We start from the raw sequence: 27,748 nt of genomic DNA on the forward strand, positions 1-27,748 counted from the left end.
TTCTAATTTGTTAAACTTCACCAACTGACTGAAATCACAAAACTTCTGTTACATCAGTCCACATGAATCTGGATCTTCTTTGGTGATAGATTACTATTTATCAAACTTTTCCTCCAGCTTTTTCAGTTCACACTAAAAACCTAGGGTCAAACCTACATCCCTACACAGAAAACCTGAGATTAGCAATGTAATTCCATTGAAATGAGTGATCTACTCCTGACAAGCCAGCAGATGCCTAGCTGTGCTACCTTCTGAGAAACTGGTCACTCTTCCAAGAAAGAAAAGTAGAAAGGCATCAATCTAGTCCAAGGTGCCCAAAGAACTCAAATGAACTTACCACTCAGATTTCTCAACTTTCCAAAATTCCTAAAGCTCCACAAAGACTGCCCCTTTGTGATAATAATTGGGGTGAGGGGGACGCTGAGACAAAATACCAACAGCAACTAATCAGAAGTTACCAAGACAGCACATTAAAGGCTTTACCATGGTATCTGGTGACAAAATAAGCAATCAATTAAACTTACATGTTATTAAAAGCACCGTATGAAACTTTGCATTATTTTCAGAAAACCTAAAGTAAAACAGGTTAAACAGGTACAGTTAAAAATAATGAAACTTGGGCTGGGAGTTTGGCCTAGTGGTAGAGTGCTTGCCTAGCATGCACAAAGACCTGGGTTGGATTCCTCAGTACCACATACATAGAAAAAAAGCCGGATATGGTGCTGAGGCTCAAGTTGTAGAGCTCTAGCCTTGAGAAAGTCCAAGGATAGTGCTCAGGCCCTGAGCTCAAGCCCAGGACTGGCAAAAAAAAAAAAAAAAAAAAAAAAGAAAGAAACTTGCTGGGTATCAGTGACTCACACCTTAATAATAAAAATAACTTGTGGGGAATTTTTTTCTTGTTGTTATGTTGTTGTTGTTGTTGTTGTTGTTGTCTTGCCAGACTTGGGCTTGAACTCAGGGCCTGGCCACTGTCCCTGAGCTTCTTTTGAGCAGGCTAGCACTCTACGACTTCAGCCACAGTACCACTTTCAGCTTTTTCTGTTTATGTGGTACTGAGGAATCAAACCCAGGGCTTCAGCACACTAAGCAAGCACCCTACTACTACTAAGCCACAATCCCAGTGAGTAACTTGTTTTATAAAATTTTTCAAAATCCAAATACTATGAAAGTAAATTAAAATAAAACTTAGTAAAGCCAGTTGCAGTAGCACACTCCTGTAATCTATGAATTCAGGAAACAGAGGTAGGAGGTTTTTGAACTCAAGGCCAGCCTGAGCCAAACATGGCAAGACTCTGTCGCCAAAAAATAAAATAATAACTGCTAACATACAGTGATAGTAATCTATTTAAATCTATTTTAAAATAGAACTTCTATCCCTACTGTACTCATAACTCTTGTTTGGGGAAAATACATTTTAATCAAATTAACACTTCAAATTTGAAATTCATTTCCAAAATACAAGTAGCTTAAGACAGTATTCTAGCTAAATATTCTAGAAAAATATTCTTCACATTGTGAAAGTCCTCATTAAGAAAATAAAAAAGAGTAAGAACTTTGAAATCAGAAATTTACTTTGAAATCAGACATTTATGTGTCCTTACACAATTGGTCATTTGCAAAATAGCATCTCCTATTTTACTGAGCTGAAGTAAAACCTAAATAAAATGTTTTATGTAAAAATATATAAACAATTGTCAGGCCATGACATTAAATATCAGCTGCCTCTCCATATAATTTGTAGGCTTTTCTTTCTTAGCTATGTACTTGCTAAATATAAAATTACAGAGAAACTCCAAGAATGAGACAGCTAATATAGCACTTTCAAAAAGGACTCTAAGATAATTAGCGTTGTAGACGATTTAACCTAAGTTAAGTCACAAAAAAAAAAAGTCTCAGCCCTCATAAGCTACTGTTGAGTAAATGAAGTGCAGATATACGCATATTGTGCCTAGAACAGGCTCAATCTACAAAAGTTTTGCCTAGTTTTTTTTTTCTTTTGGTGGGAAATAGGGCTTGAGCTCTGGGCCTGGGTGCTGTCTCTGAGCTCTTCAACTTAAGGCTATTGCCCTGCCCCTGGAGCCTCAGCCCCACTTCCCCTTTTCTAGTGATTAACTGGAGATGAGTCTCAAGATCTTTAGTGCCCAGGATGGCTTTGAACCTCGATCCTATGATCTCAGCCTCCTGAGTAGCTAGGATTATAAGCGTGAACCACTGCTTGTTCTGGCTTTTTATCTACTATTTTTACTACTTGAACTGAGGTGTAAATTAGGGCAAAGCCTGGTTATATATCATCACCCTGCTCCTTCCACCATCCATCATTCTATGATTTCAAGTCAACAGTCACTAACCACAAGAATCTCAGCCTTCACAATGAACAGGCACTATTCAGTGATGTCAGACAATAATTAATATCATTTACTAATGTACATAGGTACAAAAAGATTAAAAAACTAAACTAAAAATTCAATATGATGTAGCTTTTTTTTTTTTTTTTTTTGCCAGTCATGGGCTTGAGCTCAGGGTCTGAGCACTGTCCTTGGACTTTATCAAGGCTAGAGCTCTACTACTTGAGCCTCAGCACCACTTCCGGCTTTTTCTATATATGTGGTACCAAGGAATCGAACCTGGTCTTCATGCATGCTAGGCAAGCACTTTAACCACTAGGTCAAACTCCCGGCCTGATGTAGCTTCTTTTTTCACTACATAAATGTGTAGAAAAAATGTGCCACAAAATGTGAAGGTCTCTCATCTCTGACTTACGAAATTACAAAATGATTTTTCTTGTCTTTTTAATATAATTTCTTGCAAAGAACATATACGCCTTTTGTAGTAAGGAGAACAAAGTTAGTATTTCAAAAGAAAATAAAAACATGATTTGCTCCCAATTTGTTAACAAGAAAAAAAAAAAAGAAAATCGGTAACTAGCAACATTAACACATAATACAGTTTCTGATTTCTTTCAATGGTAAAAACTTACAGTAACTCCTTTCCAAGTTCTTCAGAAGAAGTTGATCACAATAAAATCCGCTTGTACAACTAATATGTGATGATGATCCTAATAATAATAAAGAACTGAAACGGCTAGGAGCGTGACTTAGTGGTAGAGTGCTTGCCTAGCATCCACAAAGCCCTGGGTTTAATTCCTCAGTACCACATTCACAGAAAAAGCCAGAAGTGGTGTTATCACTCCACTACAGTAGAATGCTAGCTTTGAGAAAGCTCAAGGACAGTGCCCAGGCCATCAGTTCAAGCCCCAGAACTGACAAAAAAAAAAAGAGCTGGAGGTGTAGCACAGTAGTATTTTCCTAGCATGCATGAGGCTCTGGTTCCATCAGTACCTCAAAGAATATAAAAATAAGAAATAACTTCTGAATATGGCACAATGGTTCACGCCTATAATCCTAGTTACTCAGGAAGCTGGGATTTGAGGGTCAAGGTTCAAGGCCAGCCCAGGCAATAAAGTCCATGAGGCTCTTACCTCCGATTAACCACTAGAAAACTGGAAGTGGCACTGCAGCTCCAGGGGTAGGATGATAGCCTTGAATTGAAGAGCTCTGGGACAACACCCAGGCCCAGAGGTAGGGCGGTAGCCTTGAGCTAAAGAGCTCAGGGAGAGAGCACAGGCCCAGAGTTCAAGTCCCAGGACCGACCAAAAGAAAAAGAAAAAAGAAATAACTCTTCTGTGCACAGCCATGAAAGCCATAATCTACAATCTTACTCCTATTACACTTGCATGCTTTCATATCATAAAATTACACATTGTTTTACTCTTAAAAACTTGCATTCTAATAAACCTACTTGGAATAGAACACAAATAGACATGTACACACATGGCAGAACTTCTTAAGTAAACCAATCAACTCTATTTGAGATACACTGGTATAAACGAATTTTTACAAAACAGTTCTCTGAGATCTGAAAAAGCTTTACCAAGAAAAATTCTTTACTAGAGTAAAGACCATGAGTGTGCTTCTAAAATGATCCATAGAATAGGATAGGGAAGGGGAGGAAACAAGATGAGGGGCAAGGGTGGGGGGAGGGAAATGGGGACCAAGACATGAGAAAGGGTATCAATGTTTGTGAAGTAATGCACCTTCTATTTGGTGAATATAATGTAACCCATCTATTAATTACAATTAAAAATATATGAAAAAAATGATCCAGAGAAGTATAGCCAAAGTAAGAAATAAGTTTCAAACACAGTCTTGCCAGTTTGTATATGTCCCAAAAAAGCATTTTTCTATAAAGACTATCAGCCAAATATTAAAACAATCTTAAGCTATCATTTTTTATGAAATTCTCACAATTCTTACTGGCATTAATGCTTTTATTACAGCAGTGATAGTAAAGCTTTGCAGTGACATAAACTTTTTCATTTGCAAAAAGCTTCTTCATACATTAGATTTATCTGAACCTCACAACTACCCTGAAAAACTGTACAGCAAGTAGTATGTCCCATTTTGCAGATAAGAAAACAGAGCCAATGAAAACTATCAAAGTTATTTAGAATACCTAATGGGACACAGTGTATTTGTCTCTCTCCTTCTCTACCACTCCCAAGCTCCTATTCTTCAATACAACAGACCTCAAACTTAATTATTTAAGCTAATGCAAAATAAAAACATTATTATTTTCAACATTTTTCCCCAGGATTTTACAAAAGAGTAAATATGCAATTTAGTATCTCCAAACTTTTGATATCTAACATAAAGATTATAAAGCAGATATATATAAAACAAAATGTTCAGCAATGGAAGGGTGATATTGATCAAGACGCATTATACTCGTAACAGACATAATGAATGTAATTGAAACCCTTTTGTACAACCTAAGGATAATTTTTTAAACAAATAAAACAAAAGGTTCAGAATCCAGTCTATATATTTGAACATAAAAGGTGATGAATTAAAAATACAAGGCACAGTGCTTTACATACACTGTAACAACATGCCTAGAATTCAAGTTCTTACATTTGGCTTACTTCTTTGACTTATACAAGTTACGGTAACTAAGTAAAACTGGAATTACTATCCCTAACCAAACAACTCTATGAAGCAATTTTTACTCAGATTTGGTTTGTTGGGTTTTTTGGTTTGTTCCATCACGGGGATTGAACTCAGGGGTGGGAGCTGTCCCTGAGCTCTTTTGCTCAATGTTAGTGTTTTACCACTTTTTTTTTTTTTTTTTTTTTTTTTTTTGCCAGTCCTAGGCTTGAGCTTAGGGCCTCAGCACTGTCCTTGGATTTTCTCAAGGTTAGAGCTCTACCACTTGAACCTCAGCACCACTTCTGGCTTTTTTCTATGTATGTGGCACCAAGGAATCGAACCTGGGTCTTCGTGCATGCTAGGCAAGCACTTTAACCACTAGGCCAAACTCCTGGCCTGTTTTACCACTTTTATTCACAGCATCACTTCCACTTTTTGAGTGGTTATCTAGAAATAAGAGTCTCATGGAGACTTTTTGGCCCAGGCTGGCTTTGGACCATGATCCTCAGATCTCAACCTCCTAAATAGCCAGGATTACATGTGTGAGCCACCAGTGCCCAGCTTTTACTCAGATTTTAAATAATTACAAGCTGAATTAACCCACACAATAATAGAGGGGTGAGGGTGTAGTGTAGCTTAGTGGCAGAACACTTGTCTCACATGGATGAAGCCCTGGGAAACTACAGCAAACTAGGATGAAATATATGATACTAACGCACAATAACAAAATGCTACACAAAATAAAATAACATCTTCCACATAAAAAATTTTTCCATGGAAACCTTGGGCGCTCCTAGCAGAGATTTACAATAGAACAAAACCTAGATACATAAGGCCATATAGTATGACACTAAATGAAAGGACCTCCAGGATATAGAAACAAAGCCATATAATGAGTGATTGTTGTTCTTAATGTACTATGTTATCTCTCATCTCTTTTGCTGTCCCTTGGTTATCTCATATGGTTACAGTATTTTACCTTGTTATCTGACATACTGTATATGCTTATTTGTTTATTTGAAATAGGATAGGGAAGGGGGAAAACAAGATGAGGAGAGTGGGTGGAGGGAGGGAAATGGGGACCAAGACATAAGAAAGGGTATCAATGTTTGTGAGGTAATGCATCTTCTATCTGGTGAATACAATGTAACCCTTCTATTAATTACAATAAAAATATGAAGAAAAAAAGGGGGAGATATAGGACTGAGAGAGTGACGACTCATTGAATGGTCTACCTATTTTAACCAGATAGGAGAAGCTTTGAATTCAAATCCCAGCACCACCAATAGAGAGAAGGACAGAGAGGAAAGCGAGAAGCAAGAAGCAAGAGGAGAGAGGAGAAAGGAGAAAGAAGAGGAGAGGAAGGAGAGAGGAGAAAGAGACAGAGTAAGACAGAGACAGACAGAATGTGTACACTTAAAAAATTATGAAATTAAGACCAAAACTTGTGCCAGTACTGGCTCGTTTGTAATCCTAGCTAGCTACTCAGGAGACTAAGATCTGAGAACTGCAGTTCCAAGCCACCCTGGTATATAAAGTCCATAAGACTTTCATCTCTGATTAACCACCAAACCGCCAGAAGTGGAGTTTTTGGCTCAAGTGGTATAAAAGCTCAGAGATAGAGCCCAGACCCTGAGTTGAAACCCCAGGACATACACAAAAGCTGAAAATATTAAGAATCCCATAAAATCCAACTTCAAGGGCAAGTAACCAGAAAAAAAGCTTCATGTAGAAACATTAGGCTAGTCTTCAAAAGACTGACCTAGAGAGGTTAAAGAAAGGAGAATTACAATTTACAAAGAGTTAAAAGAGGGACAATTAAAAGGTATTTCAGAAGATTAGAATTCCTGGATGCGGTAGCACTTATTATGGAAGAAGACTTCCAAAAAACAATAACCCCGCTATATCTCCCAAACTCCATAGTTACCACTTTACAAAATAAATTCAAAAAAGCAGTCATTTACCTAAGAGATAACTCAAGAACATTATTCTTTGTGGTTGCCAGTAAGATTCTTGACAATTATCATCCACGTGAATAGGTACGCTTGACAATGAAAAATGAGGCTTTGGATGTTTTTTGTTTTGTTTTGGTTTGGTTTTGGGTTTTCTTTGTTTTTTTTTTTTGTCTCTAAGAAATAATTCTAAGTAGACAGGTTCACAAAAACATTCTACCCTTTCTGGAAGGTATGATCTTATAATCAATCAACTGAGAAAAGCAGATGAGGAAAGGAAATGAGAGCCTAGCCTAAAAGCAGAGGAAATGGACATTTTCAATCAGACATTTTCACAACCAGTAGACAGAATTTCCCTCCAATGAGTTAAAATGAAAACGCTGAGAAAGACTTGCAATCTTTAAAATCAGACAATAGGGAGGGATCATTCCCTCTCCTCTAATCCTGGACAGGAGATAAAGTGACATACTACATTCAAAACCATGTAACCTATTTCACATATAAAGGAAACTGAAAGGGTTTTTTTGTTTTGTTTTGTTTTTAAGGGATAGATTTGGGGCTAATGATGTAGCTCAAAGGTGGAGCATTTGCTTAGAACAACTGAAGCCTTTAATTTAATCCCCACCACTACAAAAATAAAATAAAATGCCAAATTTTAAGGTATTTTCTCTGGAAATTTTTCACCCAGCTCAGTAAGAATGATAGGTTGCTTTACACAATACTTTCAAGAATTTATAGAACATTCTAAGTTTTAATTTTCTCTCCTCATGCTATTTTGTACTTTCAATCAATTTGAACAGCATTGTTACCTGGAAATTGATTCAATATGTTTAACATTTACTCCCTTCAGCACACCAATACACACATAAAATGGTTATATAGCCTACCCTCCCATCACACAGGATTATTCAGAATAACAAAAAAAATATCATCCAAATTCATTAATTTCAAGGTATCATCCTGAGCCACTGCTGGTCTACTTGTCCCAAACTTGTCTATTTCAATTCAAACTGATGCAAACCTGCTCCCATTTCTGTGTGGTTTCCAGTCCAATGTTCCTAATCTAGTTGGAAGGCACTGCAAAGACCAAGGCTGGCTGTACTGCATGACTTTCTCTGGCATCCTCTTACTCCTACTACTACTTGTCACCCAGCACAACCTTGACTTCCACTACATGGACACTGCACACCAGACAGATCAGAAATTCTTAATGAGATGTCATAAAGCTTTCAAGTCTACCAGCTAAACATGAGGCAGAGGAACACACTTCTGTAATAACCAGAGCAGAAAGCACACTTTTTTTTTTCCCCAGTCCTACGGCTGTATTCAGGGCCGGAGCACTGTCCTTGGGCTTTCTCAAGGCTAGAGCTCCAACACTTAGGCCACATAGCCACTTTCGGTCTCTTTCCATGTATGTGGTACCGAGGAATCAAAACCCGGCCTTTGTGCATGCTAGGCAAGCACATGTTAGGCCAAATTTCTGGCCCAGAAAGCAGACTTTTATGGAAATTCACATTTTCTGCATAACAAACCCAAGAGCAAAATTACATGATTTATCACAAAAGTTAACAACCATTTTGATTCAAAAAATAAACAGTAGGGGTCGAGAGTTTGGCCTAGTGGTAGAGTACTTGACTAGCATGCATGAAGACCTAGATTCAATTCCTCAGTACCATATACACAGAAAAAACCAGAAAGGGTGCTGTGGCTCAACTGATAGAGCTCTACCCTTGAGAAGGCCCAAGGACAGTGCTCAGGACCTGAGTTCAAGTCCCAGAACTGGCAAAAAAAAAAAAAGTAAGTAAATTTACCTTACCAACTAGGTAACTTCCTACATAGCAATTTAAGTATTTCCTAAAGCTTTTATTTTACATTTATTATCTTTAGTTGTACAATGGGGTTTCTATTCAATGTGGTAATTTATCAGTAGAATTTACCTTAATACCACGCCTTTCCATTGTTCTCCCTAATCTGTCCCAACTTCACCCTTCCCATCAAAAAGGTCAGGATTTTTCATGTTTCAACCAGTTCAATATCCACCCCCCAACTCATCTCCAGTCTCTAGTATTTTCTAAACTTCACACAGTAGACCATTTAGCAAACTTATGTCAAATCTACACCAAAAGAACTTTGCAATTATCCAACACATACTTGGCTAAGAAAACACACACTTAAGCCTAACCTGAAAATCTAAAGCCAGAAATGCTCCAAAACCCAAATCTTTTTGAATCCTACACTATTAATCAAACTTTGTTTTATACACTCAATTATTTAAAATATTATTTTAAAAAATTACCAGCAGTCTATGGCCAGTAGGTATGAGAGACATAAAAAGAATTGTATGTTTAGATTTAGGCCCTACCCTCAGGATATCTCACTCTGTATATACAAATATTCCCAAATAGGAGGGTGGGAAGGAGGAAAACCGAACAACTGGTCTCAACACTTTCGGAAAGGACGTCCTTATATGAGGAAGAGCAGCTACATGTAGAAATTTAAAATAAAACACAAGAATACAAGTTAAAAATTTGTTTTAATAGGTAACCATTAAGCCAGCGATGGTTCCTGCCCATAATCCTATTTACTCAGGAAGCTGAGATCTGAGGATCAAGGTCCAAAGCCAGCTGGGGGCACAAAAAAACCTGAGACTCTTTTATCTCCAATTAACCTCTATAAAACAGGAAGAGGGGCTTGGTTCAAGGGTAGAGTGGTAGCCTTGAACCAAAGAGCTAAAGGACAGCTCAGGCCAAGTTCAAGCCTCTCAACCCACCAAAAAAAATAGGTAACCAGTAAGGACAGTAAGATTTCTCTAAAGCACACTAATTATCTCTGACACTATGCTTAACTTCAACTCTATCCAATCATTCCACAATTTAAAATGTCCTATCATCATGCATCAAAGGCAGGGCTCTACACATAAGAGAATCGACAAATGGGATTGCACCAAGCTGAAAAGTTTCTACACAGCAAAGGACATAGTTACTAAGCTAAAAAGACGGCCTAGAGAGTGAGAGATCATCTTTACGAGCAATACATCTTCAAGGACTTAATATCTTTAATATTCAGCATACACAGGGATCTCAAAAAACTAACCCCCCCAAAAAAATCAATAATGCAATCAATAATTGGTCAAAGAAGCCAAGTAGATACTTCTTGAAAAATGTCAATAGACACATGAGAAAATGCTTAACTTCCCTAATCAAAAAAGAAATACAAATCAAAACATTGAGATTACTTATAAGATTGATCAACATCAAGAATACAAACTGGCACTGGGAGTGTGGCCTAGTGGTAGAGTGCTTGCCTAGCATGCAGGAAGACCCAGGTTCAATTCCTCAGTATCACATACATAGAAGAAGCCAGAAGTGATGCTGTGGCTCAAGTAGTAGAGCTGGAGCCTTGAGAAAGTCCAAGAACAGGCTTAGGCTCTGAGTTCAAGCCCCAGGACTGGCAAAAAGAAAGAAAGAAAGAAAGAAATCCTTGCTGCCAAGGATGTGGGACAGGAACACTACTACATTGACAAGTCAGACTTTATGAGACAAATGGCACTAGTTTCCTCTCATGAAAGCTCAATCTAAAATACAAAACTACATGAAAAAATATACAGGGTTACATGCATACATACACACTAACAAATTTACTAAAGATGGCAAACTTAAGAGAGAAATCCAATGGTGTAACTCCTCTGAACAACCAATGAACCATTTAACAAAATGAATACCAAGAAGCTGAACCATGTGCTATACTCTATGAGAAAGGAGGACCCTAAGAACAGTGAGCAACTACAATCATTATATTGAATGCACATTATGTAAAAGCTGAACTGGCCCAGGCATGGTGGTTCATGCCTATAATCCCAGCTACTCAGGAGGCTGAGATCTGAGGATCAAAGTACAGAGCCAGCCCAGGCACTTAAGTCCATGAGGCTCATATCTCCAATTAACCACCAGAAAACTGGAAGCAGCACTGTGGCTCAAGGGGTAGGGCAGCAGCCTTGAGCTGAAGAGCTCAGTGACAGCGCCCAGGCCGAGTCCAAGCCCCACGGCAAAAAAAAAAAAGACTGAACTCTGTAACTTGAAGGCAGGGAGGAGGAAAAACAGAGGAGGCGTAACACTGATCAAGATGCCACTGCACTTATTTCCTGGGTGCTGGAATTGAAGTCCCTTTGTAAAATACTAAATAAAAAGTCATTTTTTTAAATGCATCAAGGCTATGCTCTCTACAAAAGTTAACAATGAGCAAATCAAGCCTAAATATAATAAGTGAATTTACAATGCGGGTAAGTCATTAATTTACATAACTTTTTGACAAAAATCTCAAAATAGTAATTTTTAAAACCTACATTACAGAACAAACATGTCATAAGGAACCAGAGAAAGAATTTACACCATTAAATGCCAACGGAAATACAAAAGGAAGGCCTATATCAAAATATCAGCCCCAAAGTGATTAAACTTAGAAGGAGGTAACTGCATATCAAATTAAAATAACTTTGTGTCACAGAGTTACTTATTTCTATAAAGACGTAGTTGTTACAGACACGGAATCAAAACTTACTCCTGCTCCTTTTCAGTTTTTATTCAATTTCCTATCAATTCACAAGTATGTAATTACTTTTTTCCTTGTATCCATCAACTCTCAAAAAAGCAAGACCAAGTCATTAAACATTTATCAGCTCCTAGTTTATACTAACAGAAATGCCAAGCACCGAGATTTCAAGATGAACAGTAAGTCCCAACCCAATAAATTCTGTCCAATGGAGCTAATTGACATAGTTCAAGTTAATCCATCTTAAATAAAAACAGGATCCCATTTTAGTTAACCATTTTGTTACTGGTAAGCATAAAGGCCATTTGTCATCTTTAAACACACTACATTTTCATAAACTGTTTCAGTGGGAATTTAATATGTGCCTAAAAGCAAATCTTATGGTGATGAATTTAGTCCAAGTAGGTGGCTTGTGCATGTATGAAAACAGAATGATGAAAACTATTATATTAGAAAAAAGGGAGAGGGAGAATGACAGATGGGTGAGACTGATTGGAATATACAGTATACAGGAATGGAAACGTCACAATAAAATACTGTCCCCATAACTAACATATGCTAATTTTTAAAAATCCTTACATAGACTCTAAATTCCAACTCACTACAACCCCACCAAAACAAATCACTTTTGAAAATTATTTTTTAAAAGACAAGTGAAAACTGGAGTTGTAGCTCAGTGGTAAAGAACCAGTCTAACAAGTTGAATTCAAGCCCCAATCCTACTTAAAAAAAAAAAAAAAAAAAAAAAAACAGGCATTGGTGGCTCACACCTGTAATACTAGCTACCCAGGAGGCTGAGATCTGAGGATCACAGTTCAAAGCCAGCCCAGGTACTAAAGTCCTTGAAATTCTTATCTCCAATTAACAGAAATGGCACTGTGGCTCAAGTGGTAGAGTGCTAGCCATGAGCAGAAGATGTGAGAGTCAGCACTTAGGCCAAGACTTCAAACCCCATGATAGAAAGAGAGAGAGAGAGAGAGAGAGAGAGAGAGAGAGAGAGAGAGAGAGAGAGAGAGAGAGAAAGAAGACAGAAAGAGAGACAGAAAGAGAGATAAGAGAAAGAAAGAAAGAAAGAAAGAAAGAAAGAAAGAAAGAAAGAAAGAAAGAAAGAAAGAAAGAGAAGAAGGAAGGAAGGAAGGAAGGAAGGAAGGAAGGAAGGAAGGAAGGAAGGATCGATCGATCTAGTGGCTCACATTTGTAATCCTAGCTTCTTTTGAAGACAGACATCCCAAGGATCAAAATCAGAGGCTAGGGCCAGGAGTGTAGAGTAGTAGTAGCGTGATTGTATAGCATGCACAAAGTCCTAGGTTCAATTCCCCGATACCACATACACAGAAAAGGCCAGAAGTGGTGCGTGGCTCAAGAGGCACAAGGCTAGCCTTGAGAAAGCCCAAGGACAGTGCCCAGGCCCTGAGTTCAGGACCCAGGACTGGCAATCCCCCCCAAAAAAACAAACAAACAAAATTAGATGTTGGCCTAAACAAAAAGTTGATGAAATCCATCTCAAACAGTAAGCACTGAGGAGGGGAGAAGGGACCCTATTCTAAGGCATTTTCTGGCTAAAATCAGGAAAACTCTTATCAGAAAAATACTAAAACCAAAATTGGCCAGGTATGTGACTCAAGTCAGTGAGTACCTAATCTTGAATTCAAATCCCAATGACACCTCCCCAAAACACACTATTGGTTCATCCCCCCCCCCAGAGGAATGATAAACAGAAATACTAATATTCCGGAAAAATGAAATAAACAGAAATATCAGTAAACACAAAAAGATCAAATGAGCCAGGCACACTGGCACATACCTATCATCCCCTACACTCAAAAAGCCAAAACTTGAGTAACATTTTTTTAATTTAAAAAATAAACGAGAGCCAGGAGTGTGGCCAAGTGGTAGAGTGCTTGCCTAGTATGCACGAAGACTGGGGTTCAATTCCTCCATATCACATAGATAGAAAAAAGCCGGAAGTGATGCTGAGGCTCAAGTGGTAAGCCTTGAGAAAGTCCAAGGAAAATGCTCAAGCCCAGGACTGGCAAAAAATAAAAATAAAAATAAACTTGAAACAAAAGGCTGATTTTAAGATTAGTAACCTGTATTGTAAATTTTAAAATCAATAGATTAGCGCATTTAAAACCCAGTTACCATAAAAATTGCATTAAATCAAATGTGATATTTTATAAATATCTGTACACAATGCTCTTCCACTAATATTTTATCCCTATTTTTATGAGTGATGGTGGTTCTGATAATAATCAAACACAAAAGTAAACCAAAAAGATGAGTATCTCTGTATGATTCCACAACTGAGCAATAAGACTATCAAAGAGGTCTCCTGAAAAATCACTGAATAAGCATTAATCATCTATTTCCTAGGCAAGTAAACTGGACAAAAATGCTATCAGCTCATAGCACCCATTAATCTTAATCTCTTCCTCTCCTGTCTTTCTATAAGCTACTAAGGCATAAAAATAAAATACTCAAATTTCCAATCTCCACTACAGCCAAGAATAACATGTGACATATCTCTGGCCAATGATAAGTAGCTAGACAAGGGCTTTCTTTCAAAATAAAAAGATACACCGAGTTAGAGACATGATAGAGTACCAACCTTGAGTGGGAAAATGCAAGTAAGATTTTGAGACTCTGAGTTCAGGTCCCAGTACTGATAGAAAAGGGGGCAGGAGAGATGAGAGAATGAAAGAGAGATGAAGAAAAGGGGGAAAAGAGGGAGGAAAGAAAGAAGAGAGGAAAGAAGGGAGGAAAAGAGGGAGGGAGGGCTGAGGATGTATTTCAGAGGTAGGCACTTGTCTAACACCTAAGAGGCCCCAGGCTCCATCTCCAAAGAAAAGATTTTCAAACTTACTCCTTCCCAGCTTGATGACACAACCAAAATCTTACCCCTTCAAAAGCTAACATCCCTTGCTAAAGGAAAGGCTGACCTCAACATTGCTGACCATTCAGTTTCTTACTTGGCCACACAATGTGTAGTTTAAAGTGTGACTACAGACTAACACAATTGAGTCTACCTAAATCAACTTACATTATAAAACTCACTGAAGTGAGTTAATCATGATGTACTAATACTGAAACATGGTAAGAAAAGTAAAGGTTAGAATATGGAATAGCAAGTACTAAAAAGCAGCACATTAAACAGTCCTTTATATATTTATATACTTAACATATTAAAACATATTTAGGGCTGCGAGTTTGGCCCAGTGGTAAAATGCTTGCCTAGCATGCATGAAGACCTGGGTTTGATTCCTTGGTACCACATACATAGGGGAAAAGAAGTGGTAGAACCCTAGCCTTGAGAAAGCCCAAGGACAGTGCTCAGGCCCTGAGTTCAAGCCCCAGGACTGGCAACACACACACACACACACACACACACACACACACTTATAATCTTCACAACAATGAGCTTATTAATATTGTCATCTAACAGGTAAAATTTTCCTCAGCCTTTCACAAAATCAGAATAAAGGGATAAACAAAGCTAACACTATTTATTGTGAGACTATCACCTTGTTTTTGTGAAAGTAACATATCCTGTCTTAAGTGAGAAAAGAGGCTATCAAGTTTAAACTTATTTTAACATGTTTACCTGGCAAAACAGGTTTCTACTGACTATGACATAAACTCAAAGGCCTAAGACTGCTAAGCTAGGTTATCTGCCTACAGCTTTGCTGCCTAACTCCAAAGTCCAGGATTTAGTCACCTGAAATAAATCAGCTACATGAAAGAAAATATACTACATAAACTCAAAATAATTCTGTGAACATAAACAAAACTAAAGATAGAAATTTATAATTACAGGCCAGGAGCATGGCCTAGTGGTAGAGTGCTTGCCTAGCATGCACAAAGTCTGGGTTCAACTCCTTGGTATCACATACACAGAAACTGGATGTGGTGCTCTAGCTCAAGTGGTAGAGTGCTAGCTTTGAAAAAGCTCAAGGACAGTGTCCAGGCCCTGAGTTCAAGCTCCCTAACTGGCACCAAAAAAAATAAGAGGAGAAGGAGGAGGAAGAAAAGGAGGAAGAAGAAGAGGAAGAAGAGGAGGAGGGGAGGAAGAAGAGAAAGAGGAGAAGGAGGAGGAGGAAGAGGAGGAGAACAAAGGAAGAAAAGGAGGCAGAAGCGGGAGAGGCAGGAGAAGGAAGGAAGAGAAGGAAGAAGAAGAGAAGGAAGAAGGTGAGGAAGAAGAAGAGGAGGAGGAGGAGGAAGAAATGTAAGAAATTTGTAATTACCAAGAAAAACAGGCTGCTCAGAGAAAATAGGACTTTCTCTGATCAGGACTTGGTAAAAAGGCTTTACCAAGGATTTTCTGTAACTGTGATGCAGATCTAAAGCATACCAGAGAAAATGGAATCAAGGCAGGAATTCCCATCCATTTCAACTTAAGTCTCAGACCTAGTGGTCTAGAGGTTCACATCTGGGAATAAAGAATTCTGGAATCTATGTCAAAAGCTGGTGTGTTATCCCAAGTCCCAGGAGGGAGCATGCAGCAAATGGCTTTCCCCTAAAGCTTTCTCCTCCACTGCTTTTAGTTCCACAAAGAGGAGCCTACGAGGAAGCAGATATTAGTGGAAATTCATAAAGAAACTGAGATACTGTAAATTCTTCCTTACCTCAATTCTTTGCAGTCTATGAAAGTGTATTCCAATTTTTCAACTCAGTTTTTAATACTCATCTCTACTTGCTTGGAAATATGTAACCTTGATCAAGCAGTTTTTCAACATAACAATAAAAGATGTAACTTCAGATTAGTGGTCAAAAACCTTTTCACACTATGACCAAATATTTTCTAATACATTCATGTTAAAAAGAAATTAGAGTTATGTACATGCTTGAGATCCAACATTCTAGACTTCAAGGCCAGCCTAGGCTACCACAATGAGACCCTATCTCAGGGCAAAACAAGTATACAAACCAGCAGTGCAGTAGGGTTCCTCTTTCTCCACACACACACACCCTCACCCCCACATTTGTCATTGTCTGAGTTCAGAGGTAAGGTGGTATTTTAGGATTGTTTTTATTTGCATTTCTTTTATGACCATGGATGATGGTGAGCATTTTCTCATGCTTCTTTGCCATTTTAACCTCTTCTTTTGATAAGTCTCTCTTAAGTTCCCTTGTCCATTTAGCGACTGGTTTGTTGGATTTGGGGAGGGGGGGGGATTAGTTTCTTGAGTTCCCTGTAGATATTTGGATATTAAGCATTTATCTGATGTATTATTGGTAAATATCTTTTCCCAGTTGGTTGACTCTTCTTCTACTTTAGTAACTATGCTTTTATATCTGCAGAAACTTTTTATTTTTAGGTAGTCCCATTCGTTGAGTTTCTCTCCAATCTGATGTGACCCTGGGACTCTGTTCAGGAAGTTTTTGCCTATGCCTATGCGTTCCAGTGTCTCTCCTACTCTATTCATGTAGCAGTTTCAGGGTTTCAGGTCTGATACTGAGGTCTTTGATCCATTTTGAGTTAATGTTTGTACATGGCAATAGGCCGGGATAAATTTTTCTTTTTTGTTTTGTTTTTTCTTTTTTTTATTTATTGTAATTAACAGAAGGGTTACATGGTATTTGTCAGATAGATGGTGCATTAATTCCCATACATTGATACCCTTTCACATGTCTTGGTCCCCATTTCCCTCCCCCCACCCCCACCCCTCATCTTGTTTTCCCCCCTTCTCTATCCAATTTCAAATAACCAAATACAAATATATCCGATATATCAGGTAACAAAGTGAGATACTGTAACAATATGAGATAACCAAGGGACAGCAAAAGAGATGAGAGATAACATAGTACCTTAAGAACAACAATCATTCATTATATGGCTTATGTTTCTATATCCTAGAGATCCTTTCATTTAATGGCCTTTTGTATCAAGGTTTTGCTCTACTGCAAATCTCTGCTAGGAGAGCCCAAGGTTTCTACTGATTATGACAAATGAGGGAAACCATTGAGCCTAAGTTCCTTTGAGTATGGCTTACTTCACTTAATATGATCTTTTCTAAGTCTTTCCATTTCCTAACAAATGGGGCAATGTCATTCTTTCTGACAGCAGCATAGAATTCCATTGTGTATAAATACCACATCTTGTTGATCCACTCATCAACTGAGGGACATCTAGGTTGGTTCCATATCTTTGCTATGGTAAATAGTGCTGCAATGAACATTGTTGTGCTGGTGGGTTTAGTATGTCTTTGTTTCTGGATGATTGGGTAAATGCCAAGTAGTGGAATTAATGGGTCATAGGGGAGCTCTATGTTTAGTCTTTTAAGGAACTGCCATACTGCTTTCCATAGTGGTTGAACGAGTTTGCACTCCCACCAACAGTGTAGTAGTGACGGGATCAATTTTTCTGCATGTGGTTGCCCAGTTTTCCCAGCACCAATAAACAGGCTGTGTTTGTTCCACTGTATATCTCTAGCTCCTTTGTCGAATATAAGTTGACTATAGGTATATGGTTTTATTTCTGGATTCCATTCTGTTCCATTGATCTTCTGGTCTATTTTTGTGCCCATACCATGCTGTTTTTGTTATTATGGCTCTATAGTAGAGTTTGAAGTCTGGTATTGTAATACCACCTGCATTGCTAGAATTGTTTTTGCTATTCTAGGTCTTCTGTGGTTCCATATAAACCTTTGGATTATGCCCTCTATTTCAGTAAACAATGTCCTTGGGATTTGATGGGGATTGTAAATTCATTTATTAAAGTTTCAAAAATAGTTCAAAGATCGCAGTCCCTTTCAACAACTAAAATAAGCATATAAAATTATCTAAGTATTCAAATTTCACCTATTATTTTAAATATTTTCCAGGTCTAGAGTCAATCCCAGAACCCTACCCTGTGGCACTTGGTAATGAGATTTCCTTACATTGCTTCCAACTCCTAACAGTTCATCCACATTTCTCCATTCTCCACCTTGAATTTTTCTGGAGAATACTATCCAGTTATTCTGCAACAAATTTTCATCTGTCTGATGTTTTCTCTACTTAGATTGATTTAAGTAGTAGCAGTAGTAAGACTACCAAGCTAGGGGTATTGCCTAGTGGTAAAGCGCTACAAAGAGCATGGCTGAAGCTCTAGGTTCAATTCCAGCACCACCAAATGAAAAGAATAGCAAGCACAATTCTTTTCCATGAAGCTTTTCCAGAGACAAATGCTTGGTCTCATTATTGATTATGTTAACTTTGATCATCAAAAGTAACCATGTGAATCACACTTTTGCTGACTTTGTCTACCATATCCATGCAATCACTATGTAGGTATCGGCCTGGTGGAGAGTGTATTCACCAAACCCTGGAACCCAAAGTACAAAGTATGCATGCTGGCAATTTTATTATAGCATATTGCTAAAACTGTGTTATTATTATCACTGATAATCTCTCACTAATTTATAGTGCAAACTATATTACAAGTGTGAATGTATAAGAAAAACACTTAGATTCAGTATTATCCCAGATTCCAGCATAAAGTAGGAGAACATGTCCCTTACACATAAAAAGACTATTTGTACATCCATTAGACATCCTTCTAGTTAGAAATAAATAGATTAAAAATAAAACATTTCCCCTGGAGATCACTCCATGAATGAAATCATGACAAACATGGCTAGCTTTACTGCTTCTAGTTCTATCACAAATGTTTGTACCATTGTAATTCTTGTTTACCTAAGACCTTTGACCTTTGGTCTACATCTTATTATTCTACAATACACATTATTGTAGAACTCTCTAACACTAATAAATACATCTCATCTTGCCTTTTCAATCCCCCCGTTACTTATTTTAGGGGGGGGGGGATAAAATGAAATTCTTAATAGTTAAAACAATGTGGCAAAAAGATAACCCCCAATGAACATAATTTTAATACTATATATATATGTGTATATATATATATATATGCTCTAGCTCTGACAAAGCTACAAAAGATTGATTATATGCACTAAAAAGTACTACTTGTCCTAATTCACCACTCTTAATCCAGCAAAACACACTATTGAGGTAGTACTGGTATAGCACGTATAACTGACACCAAATAACAGCTTGATTCCCCTTAGTGGGGCTACTGGAAGGTGCTGGAAACTAGGAGGTATAGCCTAGTTACTCAGGGTACACCCTTGAAGGGCCTGTGGGATCCTAGCCCCAACTCTTTCTCTGGCTAAAAGTGAGTAGCTTCAGACACACACTTCAGACACTGTCAGGCACCTTCCCTCATTCCCACGCCATCCTTAAAAGTGACCAGCCTGGCAAGACTTGGACCAGAACTTTTAAAACACAACCTTTAAAACCTTTAAGATACAATGAACCCTTTAGTTAAGTATTTCAGGTATTTGTTTGGAATGATGACTGACGAAAGAAATGTAGCAAAGAAATGGTCTCAAATACTGACTCCAATCATAATCTGTGATCATAATGTACAATGCAACTAGCTTTTCAAAAGAAAGAATGTTTGGCTATAATATTATCATTACAGATTAAAAGATTTGTCTTTTGGATAATAATATGATCAATTAGATACAGATGGCTCTCCACTTAGTTCTTGACCTTTGTTTTTTTTATTTTTATGTTGAGGGTGCAAAAGCACTAAGTGCATTCAATAGGAACATCCTACAAAGTTTTAGGCTAGCAATATGTGGTATTACTCACACATCACTGTGTGATCACTACAATGGTACACAAGGGATGGTCTACAACGTACTTACTATGTGTTCTCAAGCAGTGGGTATTCATTAGGTTAGGTACATTAACTGCATTTTCAATTTATAATCTATTACCATACAATGTGTTTATCAAGATAAACCTCATCTTAAGTCAAGGACATCTGTATTTCACATTTAGATTCCCAGAACGTACATATAGAAGACATTGTAGTTTTCAAGTGCCAAATCAGTCATATCACATTTAATAGCATGGAGCTGTTTCCTATGAATTAGTAACGTCCATCATTATAATCTGCTATGCTTAGGCTCTAATAGCATAATGCAAGCATAGTTTAAGACAATGAGACAATGTGCACATTCAGCTGGTCAAGCAGACTCTAACAATATCTAATCTATCTCTACTCCACAATCCCAGCTCCTGACCTTGCAAGCTTTAGACTTGACATCAGTCTTTTAAAGAATTCTGTCTTGTCTCACTCCCTGCAAGTTTAAACTTCTCCACTCCACCAACCCTACTCATTCCCTTACCTCCAACCACACACAACAAAGGTCTACACATGTATTCTTACAGTACATAAGACATCCTGCAAACCTCTTGGAGGTGAATTTCTACATCTCTCACACTCAATGTACACTACTTAGTAAGTCCACATCAGATGGTTCTTATAGCACTGATGAGTCACACAGCCCACTCACAGAATATCAAAGACTCATGAGTTACTTGAGGGACAAATTTCTTATTTCATCTTTGCATTCCTTGACCTGATAAATAATATCATTTCATTAAAATGGGCTACGGTAAAATAATAGCTATCACTACACAATGAAGAGTTCATGTACTTTCATCTCAGGAAGCAATGATCAATATACAGATGAGAAAAATGGAGTGAAGAGAAGAAATTTCTTATGCAGTACAGGTATGAAGGTGCCATGGACTGGCCAGTTTCCAAAGTTTCTTGGATATAAAATTTACAAAATAAGTTGCAACAGTTTCTCTGGAGTTCTAAAGGTACCTAAGCCATAGCCCATGGTTACTTAATGGGATGTGATTTTCAAATTTCACCAAAAGGAAGACCTTACTTGCTATGATACATTAAGTTCCCCAAAATCTTACCAAATGAAGTTTTGTAAGTTCATAGATGACATTCATAGATGAATGTCTTCTCTTATGGAACAAAGACTATTTCAAGAACTTGATTAGACAATAGATCCTTTACATTGCATTCATTAGTAAAATGGGAGTGAGAGGAGGTAATGACTTTATTTTTATCTTATGTCTCTTCTTATAAGGGGAAGGAGGTGCTGAGAAACCAAAAACAGCTGGACTAGGCAGCACTTCTTCCTTTTTACCTACTCCATGAAATGCTAGGGTTCAGAGTTGACTACAGTTCACCCAGTCCCTACATGTAGTAGCACTGTACTTGAGCTCACTGTGATCGCCAGCCAAGAAATGCAAAGCTAATTAGGAAATTGTTAATTACTAAATGTTTAACAGGTTATATCAAGACTTCAAAGTCTGAACCAATACTGCAAAAGAATGTCAATAATTTTTGTCATAAATTTAAATTCTCACTTGTTCAGTCATGTTTAAAATAAATGTTTTCAGGCCAGAGTTTGGTCTAGTGGTAGAGTGCTTGCCTAGCATGCACAAAGACCTGGGTTCGATTCCTCAGTACCACATACATAGAAAAAAAAACCAGAAGGGGTGCTGAGGCTCAAGTAGTAAAGAGCCCTAGCCTTGAGAACATCCAATGGCAGTGCTCAGGCCCTGAGCTCAAGCCCAGGGCTGGCAAAAATAAGTAAATAAATAAATAAAATTTTTTCATCCTAATGTATTTTCATCAACAAATCAACATACCATTGCTGTAAAATTTAAATGCATATGGTCAACCATTTCTTGTAACACATACTTTTTTCACACTACACAGTTTAGCTGTGTTTTATAGCCAGAAATAGCTATAAATGACCTAAAGTATAATAGCTCAAAAATGACCTAAAGTATAAACTGTCAGGTGACAATGTAAGTCTAGGACCAGGCACTGGTGGTTCATGCCTATAATACAAGCTTCTCAGGAGGGTGAGACCTGAGAACCGCCATTCAAAGCCAACCTGAGCAGGAAAGTCCATGAGACTCTTATCCACAATTAACTACCAGAAATCTGGAAGTGAAGCTGTAGCTCAAAGTGGTAGAGTGCTAGCCTTGAGCAAAATAGCACAGAGCCAGGGACCAGGCCCTGAAGTCAAGACTAATGACAGAAAGAAAAAAAGGAGAGAGAGAGAGAGAGAGAGAGAGAGAGAGAGAGGGGAGGGGGAGGAAGAGCACAAGAAAGGAGGGAAGGAGGGGGGGAGGGAGAGAAAAGACAAGACAAAAATACCATAAAAAAAGTGGAAATAGGGGACCGGGAGTTTGGCCTAGTGGTAGAGTGCTTGCCTAGAATGCAAGAAGACCAGAGATCGATTCCTCAGTACCACATACATAGAAAAAAGCCAGAAGTGGTACTAAGGCTCAAGTGGTAGACCTCTAACCTTGAGAAAGTCCAAGGACAGTGCTCAGGCCCTGAGCTCAAGCCCAGGACCAGCAGAAAAAAAAAGTGGAATTGCTGTCTGGAACTGACACATTTCTTCGTCTAGATTTGAAAGTTAAATATTTGTCAGAGATACTCTACAAATTCCCATCATTACAAGTTCTGTGGGCTAAAGGTCTCCCTTAGACCTGCAACTCAAGATAAACTTTACTGAGGGAATCTACAAATTATGTCTGTACACTGCTAGGAATACTCAACTGACAAATCTGGGCATTAGTAACCAAATTAAAAGGTGTATTAGCCTCAAAACATTTCAATAATGAAAGACAGAGCAAGAAAGATTAACCAGAAGGAGATAGTAAAGTTATTTTACACAGCATTTTAAAAAGTAACTTTTACAGCTAGCTAAAAGCACATTAAATTAGGTCTTAAGTAAACAATTTTGCAATACATTTCCACCTAAAAAATTAAAAACATAAGGCATTTAAACACTCCAAAGAAGGGCCAGAACCCAACAAGTTAATAAAAAAAGTTTAGAAGAATCATTTGATTGTACAAAGCCTGGGGGGGTATAAAGCAGTTTGTAATTTATTTACATAATTTACATCACTAAATTGCCCCAGTAACCACAATTCTCATCTAAGTGATTAAAACACAAACCCAAATAGCTGAATAAAGCAATTATTTTTGAAGTCTTCTTTTTCAACAGAGGTGCATTTAAAAATACATCAATAAAATATAGTGCCCATTATTTCCAAGGGAGTATGTTATTTTAGAATACATGTCCAATTGAGTAGAGTCGGCCAAGTTTCCAGATACACAATATGGGTCAAACAGTGAAGTAGAGAAGGCTTTTTTACTCCTCTTAGAATATTATACCAGGTGGCATACTAGCAGTTCAAGCTGAACACAGATGACTTTTTTTTTTCATTTCTCCTTATTCTTCCTTTCCAATGATATGCCTACAATTGAGTCTCACTTTCCAAGCATATATGAACATCCCTTTACCACACCAAAGCCCTCAAACCCCCCCATCCCAGAGTCTCCTCTTGCCCACTTCTTAGGTTACACTAGTGACATCAAGATTGCTTCTAGGTAATTGACTGGCCTAAATATACAGCTATGACTTCAGAGTTTGGAAGAGGAACATGACTGTCCGTTTATAAAAGTGAAGTAAAGTAAATAAAGATGTACTCTTCTCTTTTAAGGAATCCTCTTTTTGCCTGTAATGAAAATACCACAAACTACTGAGTCTCTTCTCAGAAGCAGAAGAAAAGCATCACAGCCAAAGTTCCCAATTTTCTTCTTCTCTTTACATCAGGCTTATTTAACACACTACACAGCTCTACACACATTCCTGAGAAAAACGTCTAGGGCTACATTAACGAGAGTTAAGTTCAAACTTTTAATAGATGAATTAGTTTGGTAAGTTAGGTAAAGATGAAAGACATTCAATTTCAAACTGGTTTCTCTTTAAAACAATAATGTTGAGTGAGACAAGTCAAGACCAAAGGAACAAAAGGCACATGGTATCCTTAATATGTGGCTATTAGATCCAAACAGTACAAGAGTGAGGACTCAATAGTTGCATATCCAACGCTACGGACATGGTACAGGAAATATAAACACAACTACATAGATATAAAAACTTATGACTCTATAGACATAATGTTTTATTACATAGATTAATATGTATCTATGATACACAAACCTTTAGCCTAATTTTGATTATGTTTTAAAATCTAAGTGCCAGTGATTGTATATAAAGATTCCCTTCTTGAATAGATGTTTGTTAAACACGTCATTTGAAATGATGTAAAAATCAATGTTAATAAATTCTTTAATAAAAAAACAATAAGTGGGGCCAGGAGTTTGGCCTAGTGGTTAAAGTGCTTGCCTAGCATGCATGAAGACCAGGGTTCAATTCCTCGGTACCACATACATAGAAAAAAGCCGAAAGTGGTGCTGAGGCTCAAATGGTAGAGCTCTAGCCTTGAGAAAATCCAAGGACAGTGCTCAGGCCCTGAGCTCAAGCCCAGGACTGGCAAAAAAAAAAAAAAAAAAAATAAGTAAACATGAAGGCTTATATTAGTTTAAAAAGCAAATGAACACCAAAGTTAATAAAGTTGACATTTAAGAATATTCAAGGGATTTATTTGTATTTGGTTATTTGAAATTTGATACGGAAGGGGGGAAAACCAAGACGGGTGGGGGGGGAGGGTAATGGGTACCAAGACATGTGAAAGGGTATCAATGTATGTGAATTAATGCACCTTCTATCTGGCAAATATCATGTAACTCTTTTATTAATTACAATAAAAAAAAGAAAAAAAAAGAATATTCAAGAGGCTGGAAGCATGACCTAGTGGTTGAGTGCTTGCCTAGCATGCACAAAGCCCTGGGTTCAATTCCTAGGTACCACATATACAGAAAAAGCTGGAAGTAATGCTGTGGCTCAAGTGATAGAGCTGAAAAGCCTAGGGACAGCGCCCAGGCCCGACAACCAACCAAAAAAAAGAATGTTTAAAATCATTAGTGGGTTACTCTGGATTGACTTTTCCTGGCAGAGAGGAGGGCTGCTTTCAGATAATCAATGGAGTTTGCATCTTGTATGAGTAGTAACTGGAACACTTTCTCTTGAATCAAGCCAATTTCTGGACTGGGTCAGTTTTTGCTCTATTCCACCCAACTAGCAGGGGAACAGTAAAACTTAGTAGTTCATTTAGTTGGCACAATCCACAGACTCACAGTGAAAGTTCTTCTCTCTTCCAGTCTTGTTTGGGGATCCTTCCCCAACCCCAAGTCACTGTTATTCTTCTAACCAATTCAGGTACCACTTCCCCATCTAATTTCTATTATGTCTTCTGACATGTCTTCTGACATTATTTTCTGACCAACCCAGACAGGTTCAAATATTCTCAGCCTGAGTGATTTCACTTAGCACTTCAAATACCATTCTTTTTTTTTTACCTTACCCTTTTCTTTTCTTCTTAGGTTGGAGACCAGGACTCAAACTGGGTACCTGCCACTTTCATTAATTGGCTAATCCTTTATTTATTTTTTTTTTTTGCCAGTTGTGGTGCTTGAACTCGGGGCCTGAGCACTGTCCTTGGGTTTTACTCAAGACTAGAGCTCTACCGCTTGAGCCACAACACCACTTCCAGCTTTTTTCTATATATGTGGTACCCAGGAATCTTCGTGCATGCTAGGCAAGCACTCTACTACTAGGCTAAACTCCCGGCCCCTATTTGGCTAATCCTCTATCAACTAAGCCATGCCTCACACACCATTCTCACATGAAAGATGTCATTGGAGTCTTCTTTTCCTTCATACTGTGACTTGAAATGGAAATATCCACTTGCAAATGCAGAAGACTGATGCATCTGACAGTTTTAAGACAAATGCTAGATGAGGGAAACAGGAGAGGTAACTCACCAACAGGGCAGGGACAAAAATCAAAGCAGAGTACTCTCTGTTCTAATAAAAACAGACATCCTGGAGAGGTTGAAATGCATAGTCCTGTAAAATTACTGCTATCTTCCACGAGTTAAATAAACATGTCCAATGTTTTCTATGCAATATCCCCGGTTGTGATGTTCTACTACTAGGAAAAATGAAAAACCAAAAATGGTACCAGGTGCCACTCTTGGGGTTTATCCAAAGGTAGCCAATTCTGGTCATCTCACTTTAATAATCAACATTAGAATCCAACAGCATTTAGATTAGGCAAATGGAATTCAACACCTAACAAGAGAAGCAACTCTTTCAAAATTCAGTTCCAAAAGGTGTGTGATGGTACAGAGGATTACAAGGTCTTAAGAGGGTTGGTAAGCTGTTTCCCCCCAATGCTTAGGCTTTACATTATTATCTATTCAGCAACTAAAAGCAAGGAAGATCAAACTATCACAACACTTGCCTAAAATTTCCTTCTCTAGATCTAAGAAGATCAAGTCCAATTACCAGCAGCAATATCGTCACGTAAAGAAAAAAAAAAGCCTGTATAAACGTTAACAAAGTTATCTAATTGTGCAACACCAAAAGAATCCGCAGGGTGCCTTTCCAAGGAGTGTTAAGATTATGCCTGCTCTGCAGTGATGTCTGCGATTAAAACTAATAGCACTATTTTGCCTACTCAAGTTTTTTTTTTTATCCTTCAATGGAAAACCTCCAGTTTTCAAGAACGTAAAATAGTAAATAAATATGCGAACATCTCAATGTTTTACTGTGCAATGCCCTACGGATCTGTCTTTAGCAAAATCATACAAGTTTCCTCCTCTAACCTCATCACACGCCATTGAACTCTAAAGGTTCAGGGAGGGAAAGACCAGAGTTGGCAGTCTGGGTGACAGAGGAGGTGAGACCCTTCTTCCTGGGATCCAGAGCTCCCCAGATACTTTTGCAGAGAAGCCCGAGTGTACGCAGCGCAGACTCGCCGGGCAAAGCCTGGGGTAAGATCAGCCACAAGCAGAGGAGAGGCAAAGAAGCCTAAAGGGAAAATAAACCTGAAGAGGCTAAAATAAACCCAAGATGGCCTGGAAAAAAGACTGGGAGGTGGATGCTATTGGAAGCCGGGATCCTGATAGAAGAAATGCAGTGGTCGAGGAAACTGTGCCAGAACAGGGGCGGTGGAGGGCAGGAGTGGCGGGGACTGGGAAGGGCACCAATTCGACCGAGGGCAGGCGGCGGGCGACGCGTCTCACCTGGGGGGTCCTCTCCGCGGGGTTCTTCATCACCGCTTGGCGGAAGCTATTATCCACGTAGGACGCCATCTCCCCCCGCGAGATGGGTCGGGGCTGCTCCGTGACCCCGCGGGCCTCCCCTCGGCCCAGAGCAGTCGCCACCCCGCGCGGCCCGCCCGAGGCTAAGAAGCCAAACCGCGGCGGCGGCGCCGGGGATCTCGGGGCCGGTCGGCCGGGCCCTGCGGCCCGGAGAGCGGGAGGGACCGGCGGCAGCTCCCGAAACCCGCCTCCCGAAGCCTGCGGCGCGCCGCGGTCCGGTGCTCGCCTTCCTCCTCCTCCTCTCTCGCGCCGGCCGGCCGGGGAGGCTTCCAGGCGCGCCCGGCTCCCTTCGGA

General features: G+C 38.6%; 1 protein-coding gene across 7 annotated transcripts in view; it reads right to left on the reverse strand.

The window, feature by feature from the left end:
* Rapgef2 (Rap guanine nucleotide exchange factor 2) overlaps positions 1–27,497 on the reverse strand; it is a 239,606-nt gene extending 212,109 nt beyond the window's left edge. For all 7 annotated transcript variants that reach the window (XM_090343182.1, XM_090343178.1, XM_090343183.1 and 4 more), the window contains exon 1: positions 27,377–27,497. In XM_090343182.1, coding sequence (XP_090199308.1) covers positions 27,377–27,445 — 69 coding nt within the window. In that variant the 5' untranslated portion in view covers positions 27,446–27,497. The remainder of the gene's footprint in view (positions 1–27,376) is intronic.
* Positions 27,498–27,748: the final 251 nt, after the last annotated feature.

Source organism: Megascapheus bottae, chromosome 13, assembly GCF_031878675.1.
Source record: "Megascapheus bottae isolate mThoBot1 chromosome 13, mThoBot2.hap1, whole genome shotgun sequence".
NCBI lineage: Eukaryota > Metazoa > Chordata > Mammalia > Rodentia > Geomyidae > Megascapheus > Megascapheus bottae.